This window comes from Calliopsis andreniformis, chromosome 5 (genome assembly GCF_051401765.1).
Source record: "Calliopsis andreniformis isolate RMS-2024a chromosome 5, iyCalAndr_principal, whole genome shotgun sequence".
In the NCBI taxonomy this organism is placed as follows: domain Eukaryota; kingdom Metazoa; phylum Arthropoda; class Insecta; order Hymenoptera; family Andrenidae; genus Calliopsis; species Calliopsis andreniformis.
This window is the reverse complement of record NC_135066.1, coordinates 20,697,636-20,713,687: the sequence shown is the minus strand read 5'-3', so window position 1 is coordinate 20,713,687 and position 16,052 is coordinate 20,697,636. Positions and strand designations below refer to the sequence as shown.

General features: G+C 34.6%; 1 protein-coding gene across 1 annotated transcript in view; it reads right to left on the bottom strand.

Moving 5' to 3' along the window:
- Positions 1-16,052, bottom strand: part of Dpr1 (defective proboscis extension response 1) — a 1,112,753-nt gene that overhangs the window by 494,093 nt on the left and 602,608 nt on the right. The window contains exon 3 of the mRNA XM_076378317.1: positions 1,441-1,651. Coding sequence (XP_076234432.1) covers positions 1,441-1,651 — 211 coding nt within the window. The remainder of the gene's footprint in view (positions 1-1,440; positions 1,652-16,052) is intronic.

Sequence of the window (16,052 nt, the reverse complement as noted above, 5' to 3'; positions counted from 1 at the left end):
GAAAGCGAAGTAGTGTGTCCAACGGGAAAACCTAGAGATTATATTACGCACGCTGAAATTGCATGCCAAACTTTTATCACAATTTTCATAAAATCTTGTTTTCTAAATTTTTTTCCATGATACCTGAGGAATGAATAAACAGAACGGCATTAAAAGAATAGGATAGAGAATGGGAAATTTCGAAAACTACTTGGCACGTTGTTCGTTTTATACACTAACGGAACACCGACAGCGAGAAAAAATAACAAAAAGTTGAAAAAGCACGTACAAACGTAAGAATCTAGTTGTGAATATAATTTCATAAATCTGATCATTATGTTTTATTCTTCTGTTATTCGAATAAAATTTTATGACAGCTATAAATCAATAAAACTAAAACTTATTTCGTTTACACCTAGAAAAATAATCATAACTATGTTACGTAACACAATTCTGTCTTCTGTTATTAAATTTATTTTTATTATCATAGTCAGTTGATGCAATGTTAAACTCCATTAAAAGAAAAAAATAATAAATAGAAGAAAACTGAATACCTCCATTTTTCTTTAAACATTTAATTGCTCTAATTTAGTTTCAGTAACTTTCCAACCAACAACACATTTCATAATCTGTACATACAGTAATCCATGAGTCACTAAGAGTTAAACTTACAAACTGGAAATGAAACACATAAAGGAAAAAATGCACTATGAAAGATTTAGTAATTAATTCATTTTTGAATTATACACGAATAAATTTGTGTGTTACTGTATATAACAAACTACAGAAATGGTGTGGAGGAATAATATTTCATACACAAAAATGAAATCTATGTTCTGTTTTCACGAGGAGAGACAGTCCTTACAATTCGCAAGAAGCTTGTCAGCTCGAAGATGGATATCATTTTTTGTATGCATTGCTTCCAGTCTAGCAGAGAATTAGGATTCGCAAATGTTGAAAGTTATATAGATTCGGATTTCAAGTTGTAGAGTTACTGAACTTGACTCAGTTTTCAGTGAAGCTGTGACGCCAATATGCAGCTCCTCCAAGTTAGGTGAACAAAGTTGGGCTGTTCATGAACTAACTTTAATATACAATAGTGAGATAATTTGTTCCCACTATTCGATTTATTTCAGTGACTGAAAATATCACCTATAGAAAAGCACGACTCGTGTTTGACGTTATTGCTTCCTTTAATGTTTCTAAAGTCTGAAGAAAGAACCAAAAGTTAGCTATCGGATATAGATTACTTGAACTATAGCAATTCTCATTGACGAATATTTTAGAGTATAGTGAAAACGATTCTTAAACTCTAAAAAGGTAATAGCTGGCACCAAAGTAAGCACCATATACCAGGTATTATCGGATTGTTTGACTTACGTGTGGGTCCCATTTGAAAAAAGGAGATCAACGCGACCTCAAGACATACACAGCTGACTGAATAATTCAAAATACACTCACCAACCACGTTGAGGCTGTAGTTGAGCGACATCTTCGGTTCTGTGCTGACCTGGCACTCGTAAACCCCGGAGTCGCGTTCTTGCGGCGACTTGATCTGCAACGTCCAGTTCTCAGACTTCTCCAGATGGATCACTTGAAACCTGAGATCTGAAGTATACATAGAGACGCCTGCGCTCAGGATATGCATGTCCCTCTTACGCATCCAGGACACCTGCAAGATAAACAGAAACGAGCTGGGTTAAGCCGATGATTTTCCTAGATCCATGTTTGGAGCTCCCAGCCGCAGCTGCAGCTCCTCACCTCAATCATAGCTGAACATTGAAACAATGCTAATTTTTAAGGTGTGTCTAATTTTTAAGCAACAATTTAGCTTTTCATAAATCATAGTTACGATTATATTATACGAGGATGCTTAAATACGCATATTCGCAGAATAAAGAAGTTGTAAAGCAGAAATCTTGTGATGTTATTTTCCTGTTTAAGAGAAAGTTCCGGTCTATATGCCTACATCAATGTCATTTCTAGGATTTTTCTTAATAACAAAATAAACAAGATAACAATCGAGAACTGGCGGTACATTCTTTCATGCGAAAATTAATTTTCGAATAAATCAATGTTAATGATTCTCGTATTGACCCACTTTCATGTACTGCTTACCATTATCATAGCGAGGGACACATTCCTAGAATCAGTTCAGTTGTTGATAACTTATTTTCTAAAAAGAAATCGACAGAAGTACATAGAAGTAAAACTTGTTTGTTTTGCTTGTATAATTATTCCAGGTTATAGTACAAAAAATTTGTATTTTTATTGTTAACGCCTTGTCTTATAGAGAAAATATATATATAAAAATTAGACACGGTATTTCCTAACTAAATAGTGGTATAAACGACCCGGATGTTGAATCTACTTAAAAATATAAGTCGAAAATGTGTATTTTACGCTTCCTCTTGTGCCACTGATTAATAGACATCCTATAAATTATTTCAAAGTGACTTCTCAAATGAAGAAAGTCCAACTTCTGTCAAATTCTTAATATTTATTAATCGTATCATTATTTATTAATTATTAGATATTACAAAGCTAACAAAATCACATATTAATAAATGCATACGATTTTCTCTTAACAATTTATAAGAATAAATTTCACTCATAGTTAAGAAAAACAGTCATTAATTTATCAAGATTCTTAAACAATTAATAAATATTATTTTCTTCTTCTTCAATTTCTATTTATTTTTATTGCCACTGCACAGAACATTAAAAAATATGTAAAAAAAAAACAAATTTCTAAGTCTTCTATTCTAATATTAAAGGAGTTACTAGATGCAACATCTAAGAACATTTATGAAAAATTTTCTGAAAATTTCTAAAAATATTCTTTTCATAATTATGTACTTGATAATTAATAAGGGAAAATGTCGTTCATGTTACATTATACGTCACAGCATTTTCCTGTGTAAAGAACGTGTTTGACCACGAACTTTGCCGGTGGATCGTTCCATAATTAATTTTGCGCTTAGGTTGCCCATCCGGTATATATAGGTACAATTAGAAGCGTTTCAGACATTTTCTTCGCCAGTTTTTCCGCAGTTATTATGCCAGGTGAAAATTAACACCGACAATGTAAATGTGAGGCAGGTCACGCGTCATACTTTTTTATTAGTTTATTTTCAGCAGGAAGTTTCGAATATACATCAGATTATTTAATTCATCAACTAGTAGCTGAGTCACAGCATTTATACTAACTCAATTTTCAATACTTGTTATAAAAAATATTCGTAGATATCCTGTAGTTTAAAAAACTGATGACGTTTTACATGAAGTATCGTGCAACCATTGGTCAGGAGGTTAATTCTAAGTAGAAATACCACATGCTATGGTTATTTTATAGAAACAAGTGACTTCTTTGACAAAAATCGCAAATAATCGCTGTGTTTACATTAATTACAGTAACTAGAAATGAAAAAACAATTGTTATAAAATTTAGGATTGTTTTATTTTTATTCATAAATAGAGGTGTTCTAAGGACCTTAGTAATGCTGTCTATGCAGAAAGCTGGTTATTTTAAATGAAAAAGCAAGTTGACAGGAACGGAATGCAACATAATATACAAAGTTTACCAGGAAATATTGATGTAACAAAGTTTTACCATATCGTGTTTGAAATTCTAGCGATATCGCTATAGCCTATACGAGATTTGGCAGAAAAAGAGAACTAAATCCAGTAAACGTGGAGGGTGCTTTTGCATATAAATGTTTTTTTAGCTTAAAACTGCTTCACAGGTAAAGCACTGTAGGTTGACGCGCTGTTGAAATAAAAAATTTATCTGTTCTACCAAAAATCTGATTGTTTCCATCCCACATATTCTCATAATTTTGTTAAAACTCCGTTGTTTTGATGTTGGCTTGACCTTTATTCACTAAAACGCATTCTATTGTCAACGAACATGGTGTCCACTTGTCCATGTTGCAATTTATCAACTTTCAAACCATGTTTTTAACAATCAAAACTGAACGGTAAACCTTTGGGAAGCAAAGCTATCAATCTATAGCTTCATATATTATGATAAGATTAAATCTGCCCAGAAAGTAAAAATACATAACTATTTTTCATCTCTGTTTCTTATTTCTAAGGTAAAAGGCTAAATGGTTCCAGAGCTTTCTGAAATGTTGGATTTATGATTATTCATATTATATATGTTACTTGCTGTGAATATTCTGTTCAGAATTTCAGATTTTTTTATATGTATATGGAAGAGCAAAGGGATACTTGATTCGAAATGTTTCTTCATCATTTAATTACAATATCTTCACAAGATCTTAAATAAGATTGTGCCTTTTAAAATAGTTTAAACATATGTTGCTCTAAGTCAATTAGTATGCTACTCTAGACAATGAATAAGAATGAATAAGAAACATAAGAGCTCTAGAGTAATTCGGTCATAAGCTGTAACTTAAAAAAAGCTTTAATCGATTACTATGCTAATTCTTAAACGGGTTCTCTATCAATAATGTTTTGGTGAAGTTCTCCGATAATATTTTTTCATTATTTGATTGCTGTATTTTCAAAGAACAATTCGGTCAATGGGGAATTCCCACTTAGAATACGTACCAACCTATTTAGGAAACGTACTTACATATGGAAATTTCAGAACAACTGAAAGTAATTAATAATATAAAGATACTCCGCCAACTAAAAAGATACTTTGCCCAAAATCATTCTGTTAATTCTTGAAAACCAAATCTTGTAAAATCTCTACTTCATCAAAAATGTTTGCCTACTGTCGAGAAAGTTGAACACTTTGCAAAATAACTCTTATAATCTTTTGCACTAATTACAAATTCCCGTTGTATCTCCTATCATGTTAAATATTACCACCTAGAGATTCTTTCTAGAAAGTTGATCTGAAATCGCAAGCACTGAGACTTGAAGCCCTGGCCATTCATAGATTCACCTCTTGGAGTACTTTTAATCGTCATTAAGCTCATTATTATTCATCGAGTAACAGTATGTTAAAATACACAGCATTATCGATTTATACGATTTATTTATACGAACAGAAGACTAGAGATTATCGCTGCACCTACCGTGAATTGATTTTGTCCTTTAGCACATACATATAAATCTCCTGTATGAATACGTCTTTTGTCTACAAGTGTATCTGCTAGTGGCTTAATGTACGGTAAGAATGTTGGAGGGTAACTAACGTGAAATGCGCATAATGCAGTAGAAAGACGCGCAGTGAACGAAATAATATATAACTAAAAGGCATAAATGACTATGAAGTAGGTTATAATTGCTGTTAAATGGATCCTTTCTCCGCGCTGATGTTAATTCATTATCCTGATACAACTTTGAATGCAGTTCTAATTGCATCTTGCACACCTGTTCTGTGGTTCATTTATCTGTATTGTTTACACAACTTAGAAATTATAATGCTGTACAGTTCTGCAGTGTGGGCCACTTACTAAATTCAGAATTCACACCCAACGTCGTGATGTTCAAGTACGTTTTTCGCTGTTTATTGAAACTTAAAATTCTCTTACCCGTTAATGTGTAAATTAGGGGTGTCCAAATGTAAAAAGTATTAGAGTATTTAAAATCAAAGTTGAACTACTCCAATAGTTATTTTGTTGGTATATAAGTAAACAAATTAATTAATCTATTCTTAATTCATGAGTTATTAAGTAGCTATTAAATTAATCAAACTAATTTCTACCACAAAAAAATAGTGTATATTGTAGTTTCATAAAGAAACTTATAACTTAATTACCATTAAATGTTAAAAGTCAACAAATTGAATGTAAATTGAACTTTTTATACTATAAGGTAATGCTCCAGAAACTCAACTTACTCTTGCTGCAACTATTTAAAACGAAAAGTAATTGTGAAGAAGCAGAAGTGCACTATCAAACTTGTATCGCGACAACACTTTGTATTGACAGACATATAGGCATATATTAACGTTGATAATAATACTGATCCGGTGTCATTATCCGTCATCATAGAATTAGCAGCATTGACGTTATTGGACACTGCGTCTGTTAATACGTTTACTACAATAATTATTAGCACTGCCTGTTAGGAATTAGTAAAGCAATGTCTACATTGCGTTTCTATCAAAGGGAGAACTGTATACGTGCTTCCTGCTGCCTAATGTAAATGTCTACCCAGTAAACTGGAAAATTGTATTGATTATTGCTTAATTACGTATATTAAACATCTATAAAGCATTTCTAAAGCAACATGGTCTAGACATTAACCTCAATAGCATACAGTGACTCATAAATTTGATCATGCTATATGTGTTGATTATCCACATACAATATGTGAATAACAGAAATTGAAACACAATTTTCAGGAAGTGAACTTCCTATACTGTTATGTGACATATTCATACACAAAATTGAACAATCACTAAACTGTGACCGAAAAATTACCGATTTTTGAGCTGCTGTAACTTTGTGATACGAAATATCAAAAATAACATATCATATATAAACATAATTTATGTATGTCATATATAACGTAACATACATAAAAAATATTAGGAACAACAGCCTATCCCAAACTGCGAACCGCAAAGTTCCTATATTAACTAAACGTGGATCCATTACGCGGCGACGTATGATCGGTTATTCCTGCAATAGCCCCTTCATGCGTTGACGCGTGATCGACAGCGGACGCATGATATATAGTGTACGAGTCGAACTCGTCAAAAAACGTGGACGGGTTAAAATAAATTTATTTCCAAACTAGTCTACTTCGAAATAGTTGTTGGATCTTTATAAGCGGTTGCTGTTGACATTACACTCTTCTGAGCGTGTTCTGAACTTGTAGTGATCTTACAGGTAACCTCGGACAGCGTACCTCGCGCATTGTTATGCACAAGGCAGTGCATAGGTAATTCGTGACCCAGGCATCTGATGTCGTCTAAGCTTATGGCATGATTAAGATGAACAGCAAATATATTTTGTATACTGGCGACTGCTGGGCTTTGCAAATTTCGCGGTCTAGACTCTTAGCGACAGTTCTTCAAGAATACGCTTGACCGACAACGCAAAATTTTTAATTTGATTTTGAAATTGTACTCGAAGCAGGTGTAAAAAATCCAAATTCGTCCAAGAGTTACCTGTATGATCACGGTAAAGCCACAGCACGCTCAGGAGGTAATAGTATGGCAATTGCTTATTAAGATCCAAAAAGAATTTCAGAATCAACTCTTACGAAAATGAATATTAAATTCAATTTAAAAAGTGAATATTCGCAGTCGGTTATTTAAAAATATAAGTATCTTGTCCTCATGAAATAGGATATCATATTTTACTTTCTAAAACATATCCATGTGTTGATTAATTTGAAATTCCGTTTATTTAAAAATCAAGAAAATACCTCTATCTCTATGAATTTTTGGTAACACTCGGTTAAGAAAGTAAAGACTGCTGGCGATTAGTCCAAGAGACGTAATCGTCGTGTGCGATCTAAATCATGTAGTTAATTTAATTTTGTTTGCAAAAATCATTAAAACCAGAAATTTGAATGTCAAACATTGAAAAACTTTCTTTGCGCATCGACTCGGTTTGCGGACAGCCTAATCTTCATTAAAGCTAAAGGTATTTAGGAGAAGACCCAGGTATCTAACAATACCAGGTGTTGTGGAGAGTTCTTGACGAGTTTCTCAAGCAGCCGCAGTTAATTTTTTGACGGAACTTCGCACCGAACGTTTGTACGAATATTCGTGATACGTGACGAGTTCCCCTACAAATCTAATCCTTTCCTTGCGATATTCTCGTTGTGTGTGCTGTTTTCCTCCAAATTCTACGCCAAGACTTCTAGTAGTGTACGCTGTTTCTTAGTGTGTGGATTGGGACCAGAAGATTAATCTAAGCTTTGTACCCCAAAATTTCATAGGGCGTATTTTGACTTTCCCTGTGGTTTGTGAAGAATAGGCAGAGGTTCAGTGTTATTCAACTATATCCTTGTATGGTCTTTCAATATTCGCGGTGACAGAATCGTGATGTGTGGATATGTGAAGTGAACAGACAGGTTACATTAAGATGGTCATACTAACACTTTCTATCCCATAGTGAATGTTTTGAGTTGACCTATGGATTGCAACAGATAAAGAAGATTATTGTTATTCAATGATGTTCACTAATTTTAACTGTATTTTGGATCTCGTAGCCTTGTCGGGTGTTGTAAATTTTCCAATCAGCTGTTCGACGGTGAGTAACCTCTCCCCTCCCTTACGTCACGAGCGCGGACTCATTTCTGGTGTTTTCCACCAGATTTTTAAACGCTTAAATCTAACAAACGAAATGTCAAACGCAAAATGGTTATTCTTGATTTTTGTCCAATTTTGGTCTTTAAAGTTACCCCTTAAATTTATCCTTTGCTGTTCAGAAACACTCTATATACTGTATATTGTATATAACCATGGAACTCTCTATTTCAGTATCATCCTTTGTATTGATTTTCTATTTTTCATTAAAACACAAGCAATAAAATACTTTATAATTTGCTCTCATTTCGAGTTATACGTATATCTCTCAACTGTCACTATTAATTTGCAAAAAATTTAGATTAATAGTATTAACATGATAGAAGTTTGCCACATAGCACAACTAATCTTCAATGTCATATAACTATATGTATTTAAATTGTTGCACAAGCCCAACAAGATGTGTATACAGCATGCCCTAACATTTGGAAACACAACGCAAATACGGTGTTGTGTTCGGTTTAATGGCTTCTAGGGATAGGTGTAGGATTAGACTTCGTGGATTTCACAAGCAGTTAAAGGATTAGAATCTACTGGATGGTTTCCAATAATTCTCCGTTTACCTTATGAGTCAAGCGAACTTGAACTAAGTATGACAATATTCAGCAGACCCCCATTGCAGATTACTCCTTCAGTTCGAATAACCGAGTGTTTCTACCTAATTGAAATTCATCTATCTCGTTCATGGTTCTGTGAGCGATGACATATGTATAAGTGAAATGTTGATACATAATGTTGTTTCAATAGAAACTTGATGGTGTATTCACGTTTTCTTGGAAGTACTTTTTCTCTTTAACTCGTTGACCGCCACGGTGGTCATCAGTGATCGGAGTGCATAATTATTAAAATACTTTCGTGATACCATGAGCAAAAGATATGAATTTGACGTGGCAGTCAACGTACTAATTAATCTTCTTTAAACAAACAAATTTACGTACCTAGAACTGGATAGCTAGAGTTGATTTTATAAATGGGTTGCTTACAATTTCTAAACTCCTAACTGATTACAACTCGTGAGTTTATATCGGGTCTATAACATATTCGATAACACCAATTATTAGAGATCAAGGATAATTAATTTCGCAGCTCAGGACCGGCCGCGAGCAAATAGCTGCCAGGCACATGAAACTTGAACCTCATTCAGTCTTTGTGGATGTAGAGAAGGACCGCGAGTGAAACACAAAGAGGGAGCAAGAACCCTTAGATCATATACTTATAGACATGGCTTCAGATAACTCCCTTTAGACAAAGATAAAATTATCTATGTGACGTCACACAGGGCAATATGTATAAGCTACATTACAGTTTTATTTTCAGAAGAAGAAACCTGATCTGGGAGCGGCTTATTTGCGATATTGCCGCGTTCCCCGGCACATTTCTGGTACTTCTCCCACACGGTAGATTTCCCTACTCTGCGTCTTAAACCAATATCCTTCGACACCTGAATGAAGGGGTCTCGCCAATTCCTTGTCTTTGTCTATTCTTAGTCATGCTCTGTCTGAAAGGATTTGACCAATATCGTTGTCATAGTAACTGAATAGGATACCGAATTCTATTGGGTAAAACGGAAATGCATCGCACAGAATGAATGGCGGACAGCTGAGTCAGTATACCTCCGTACGACAGTGCATATTATGTCCTTTTATGCGACAAGTATAAACGTATTATTAAGATTCCGACGTGAAACTTACGTCAGTAGTACATAAAAGTTAAATGTAAATAATAACTATAAAAAGTTACTGGTTTACATTAACTTTGCACATTAATGCAAGTAAAAAGTACATAAATATCTAATAAAAAATGGAAGGGAATAAAAAAATGAAATAGAAATAAGAGAAGACCTTAGTTAGTGACACATTTTTGTCATTCCAGATACAAACATCTTGTTCCCTAAAATTGTCCTTTTATCATAGTAGTTCCCTAAAATTGTCCTTTTATCATAGTAGTTTTTATCTTTTATCTTTAACAATTCATTATGGCACTAATTTTAGCAGTACTACTCTAGAAAGAAACTAATTTTCGTTTGAAAACAATGAAAAATGTAGGAGCTTCTTTTTAATATGAAAGGGAAATAATTTCGAGTTATTGATACATATGATGCGATGTATCTAAAGGAATCTGGTTTATCGAGACAGTGAGAGAGAGACACACTTGCTGTCAAAGATAGAATGAGACATCCGATCCACTAAACAACGTGACAACGTTGCACGACCTATGCAGGCTGTGTTTAGGTCTTCATCAAACTACGGTCCTACGGATCGCCACGCTTAGAGTGTCTTCTTCAGAAAATCATACTACAATATGACATATCTGCAATTTCGAAAGAGTGACACACTGATGTTGCGAACGTGTTGAACTGTTTGACTGTTTGAGATCAATGAGAATGTGAGTATGTTTAACTTTTAAAAGACATACTGAGTTGATTAAATGTGAAATATGCATATTTTGGGAAGTATAATTTCACAAAATATATTTAAAGTTTAATTGAGATGTTGATAGTGTTCGATCTGTAATTATTTTCTTATAATTTATTCTAGTTTAAAAAAGTAATATGAACAATGCATAGATGTCTGGAGAAAAACTATTTATAATTATTGATTACAAAATAAAATAGTTTCCCACCATTATTAACAATGATTTAGGAACTAGATTCACACAAGCTGTTCGTAGCTTCCCGTGAATTACGAGGGTCGGTAGCGTCCAGTAGTGTCTAATTGTAAGCGTCTAATGGCGTGTCAGCCATCTTGATTTGCTCTGCATGCACTAAGGTAAATGTCCCAATAGTTGACCATGTCCCAATACCTACACGCTAACGCCAATTTTATTCAATTTTGGATTTCAATTCTAGTGTATTAGGTAACCTAATTGAAAATGAAAACTAGTGTCATAAAGTAGTATCCCCAGTTTCTGGGACCTCATAAGTAAAGTATCTGGACGTACAGTTTCAGGTTGTTTACTTACTGGAACATTTGACATCTTAAGCGTTTAAGTAATGGGACATTTACTTTATATTACAGTAATGTTGCGGACGAGAGCCGTTTCGTCTACACGGACGAGAGCCGTGGTTTATCCCCACTACCTCGTTTGATACGTGTCGCCGAGAAACCAATTCTTGGAACCATCGCGTTCGAGCTCGACGCCCGAGAACAAGGACGTCATAAAAAACAACGATAGCATTAGGGATTTAAATAGGAAAAATTGAAGTTTCTTATTCGCAAACGAATTTTCACGCAAGTAACACCAATCGATTCCTTGTGCTCTCCCGATTAAAATGATGTCAAACACGACATGATTCCGATTATTTTTAACAAAGATACATAAAACTTGGTTTGTAGAACGAAAGGTCATACTCGTAAACAGACCCGGGCGCGACTCTCGTCCGTGAGTGGTAGTCGATTTTAAGCACGACCAGTCCCGAGCACTGCTCTCGTCCGTGAATGGTAGTCGATTCTAAGGCACGACTAGACCCGAGCGCGACTCTCGCTCGCGAGTGGTAGTCGATTCGGCGAACGCGGCTCTCGTCGTAGGGCTAACTCCCTATTATGTATTCCCTCATATTTTTGTGTTTAATTATTTAATGACTGAAATTATTAAGAAAATGAAAGCGTAATACAAAAAGTATGTATATAAGTTCCGTTTTAAATGTTTAGAAATTTTTATTTTTTTATTTTTAATATCTTCTTTCCGACATCGATTAAATATAATATACATAAAGTCTGTTTATGTCATTTTTAGCTCGTAAAGAACTGATAGAAAAGTAACTTTGACGATTCTCCGTAACCGTCGCAGGGTTCCAACGTTTATTATTTAAATATCTTTATTATAAATAATAGCAATCATGTCGTATTTGATATCATTTTTATCGGGAGAGCACAAGGAATCGATTGGTGTTACTTGCGTGAAAATCTGTTTGCAAATAAGGAACTTCAATTTTTCCTATTAAATCCCTAATGCTATCCTTGTCTTTTGTAACGTCATTGATTTCGGGCATCGAGCTTGAGCATAGACGGTCGAGCGAAACCCTTTTTTTTGCTTCTCCGGTCGTGTACCAATTATCTCGGCGACCGAGAGCAAAGGAAGCCGAATCGACTACCAGTCGCGGACGAGAGTCGCGACCAGACCCGAGAGCGGCTCTCGTCCGCAACATTACTGTATATGGTCTAAGCGAGAGCCCAAGTGCCTCCCCCCCCCCCCCCCCCCCCCCCCCCCCCCCGATAACGCGGAGCATAATATGCGTGAGGAGAAGCATTTAACAAATATACATACATACACTGTATATTGTAGTTGTTAAAACTGGAGCAATTTGAGGAGCGTGAAGTACGCAATACTGAATTTTGTATTTTGCAGTATTTAAATTAGCGTCCTAAGTATTTTGTAATTAATTGTAGCTAAGTGTACGAACTGCGAATGTATATCTAACAAACCAATTTATAAGCATGTATTATGAAAAATATTTATATCTCTAATATATTTATAAAAGAAAAAATATAATTTTATTTGCAGCGTAACAATACACTATGCTTATACAGAGTTTAAATTTTCAATATTTATTCATCCGTAATTAAGTAAATCTCCAAAGTACACAAGTAATAAAAGAGTTCAAATGATCTATACTTCGTTCACTGGGAGAACGCAGTTGTCGGTTGACGAGTTTTCGTACCCTTTGCGCAGTTCACGCCTACGCTCATTAGTTATTGGCTCTGTCACTCCCGAGCACATCCCTACCCATGAACCCCTTGTTGGGCCCTTGGAGGTCCTACCATTTCTAAAGAAAGTCACTTCTTCAAGTGTTAGCGCATAAACGGTGTGAAAGAAATTTTGAGCAAGCAAACGATATTCTTTTAGATTTTAGTTTTCTCCGAAAGTATTAATGCGGCTCTGTTAGCAAATAAAAATCTTCTTGAATATCCTCTCTGTCGACCGAAAACGTAATGGTACTAGTTAGTATTCTTACTGCGTTGCAATACCATAAACGACCCTAGATTTCCCGTGTCATAAACTACCTGGTCGCATCGAACATTTTGTAGGAAATCCAGGAAACAGTTCTACCGTTGCTGTTTCTTTATAATCAAATAAGCTGTGGATTCTTATACATTGATATCTCAATAAATATTGTTTCTTAATAGATAGAAACATTTGTTTCATTTGGACACAAGGTATACAGAGTAGAAAGAAGCAAGGCGTGTCCTTTTAGGCTTTTGAATCCTTCACCAATCTCAGTGGAAAAGTCAGTCGGGGCAATGGAAGCCATCTGCGTGAAACGACTGCGTTCTCTCAGTGAACGCAGTATAGTTATAGTTATAACACATAGAGACATTAATTTCAAGATATTGTCACTGCAAAATAGGGGAAAATCGAATATTATGTCATAGGACATTTTATTTTTTATTTTAGCTCCCCTGCAACCTTTAAAATATTGCCACCTACATGGTTTACACTCTGTATATTGTTCTCATTCTACTGTAGCTTAATAAAAGGAAACTGCTTACAGCTTGTGTTACATCTACAGAGAACATCCTCAAGAACTTTCAACCGTACAAATTTAAACTGTAACAATAATCCTTATTGAACTGGTTATGATCAATACTAAGTACTCCGTACTGCTAGCATACTAGGTGATAACTAGACCTCAATTAAATTTCGCACATAAGTTTGAATCTACAAATTGATTGCTGTAGCTCCTTGTAGCACTTTTAATTAATGCTTACACAAGTATCAATACTGCAAAAATTGTAGCTAATTCATAGCAAATAGTCAGGATTGACATTCAAGTATTTTTCTATGCTATACTTGCTTCCCATAGATATGGTATTTTAGAAATCCAGAAATGAAAAAGCTGAGTTGTTTGTTTATGTATAAAACTTTCTCGAGTTTCCTTTAATTCAAAAATCTGATAGAACGCAGTCAATCAAAGATCAACATTTTTTCCCTTTTACGAGGATTCACATTTCTGATTATCATAGTTCAACAGACAACCTGTATTGGCACAAAATTCCTTCCTAGTTCAACGTCAAACACCCCGTCAAATTTCACGCGCAATCTGGACACTGTTTGAGGTGCCTCGCAGCGATAGTATCGACGACGTATCTGCGAGCGTTTCATTATTTATGAGGTCGCTGAAATATCCTCCGAACAGCACTCATTCGAAATTGATGGTTATCGATCTCACCTGCTCGCGGTTCAAAGACTGCGCCCCATCAACTACTTCGCTGAATGCCGGGCCTTTAGAATCGTCTAGAATCTAGTAGATAAAAAACGAATCCTAAACCACTAACTCAGCGTCTTTTAGCTCGTAACCGAAGCGTATTACTCAGACCATAACTGAAATCATGGTTGAGTGATTGAATATTTTGTATTTGACTTTCGTCTAAGAATTCAAAGATATTTAAGCTTCAATTTATGACGTGATTTTTTGCTCTCGGCAATTACGCAGGCGTAGCAATTTAATGTATCTTCAGATAAAGGTCTATGTATTTAATGCATTGGATGCCATGTCACATGCTGCTGACTATATTGCATTTTGGGTCGTACTACACAAAAAAATAAATACGAAAACTGGCATAGCACTCAACGTGTTAATATATCACATATTCGTGATGGTCGGCACGCATATTCGGAGACTACTTATTGTGAAATTTATTTCTATATATTACTGCTCCTTTATGCTATATTATCTTGTCTGCATAAATGTTGTGTTCATACTAAAGCGTTTTTCTTTTTCCCTTTGTAAAAGTATTAAAATATGCTAAAATTGTTTTTTTTTTTATTTTTCTACATTACATTTATTTTTGTTAAATTTTATTTTATTCAATATAATTTAATCATGGCTAATTCTATATTTCAATTATTATATTTGCAAAATATTTTTTGATTGAGTGAACCTACTGCGCAGTCGCGTAGGCGAATTGCCGTGATGAGAAAATTTGATAGTAAATTCTTTACCGTGCTTTGGGGCATACGTCACGTTTTCCCACTTAAAGTGGCGCGAAGGGGCTGGAGTAATTGAGGCCAACGGGCTCAAAGGAGCAACTGAGGGTCTACTAATTTTGAAGGCAACGGAAAGAGCTCTTGTGAGCTTTATTAATACATATTAGACGCTACTGATGTTTGTATAGTTAAACTTAATAACAATTCTTTGAATTAGAGCTGTTGCATTTTGCACTATGTTGTGATATATTTGGGGTATGAATTGTAATAGATTCGAGGAAAAGTATTTTCACTTTCGTCATTCATTCAATGACACCATTACAAGTAATTTCTTGAAAATATTCCAAAAGTTCAATATTACTGAATCAGGTTTATAAATAATTTCCTGCCGTCAACTTAGGCCCTCATATTAATCATTTATTTGAGAAGCAAATGACATATTAAAAGAGAGTTCAGTAAAATATCTTTTGTGTGTACAACAGCCGATACATAGTCCGGCAAGAGAAGAAGATTCCTCGGCATGACAATGCATTGGATCACAAAGGATCTTCAGAGAAAATCTGTTGCGAAAATCTGTTGTGAAAGCATTTGATATACATGATGTTAAAAATATAATTGATAAATTTTCTGAGAATAGAAGCATAAACGATGGTTGTTTAAATTTTCTGCGGGACAAGCACTGCTCAATCATTTAAGATGCAGCAGTCATAAATTAAATTTATGTGCTGCTGCAGATACAAAAAAGACCTTATGTGAATTTCCGAGCTTAGAGAAATTTCATAATGAAGTTATGAAAAAAATGTAACAATGGACTACTGTCCAAAGTCCAAAAGCAGCTGAAAACGCGTGTCCTTCATGTTAAATTTACTCTTTGTCAGTAAACTGATCATTTAACATGCCT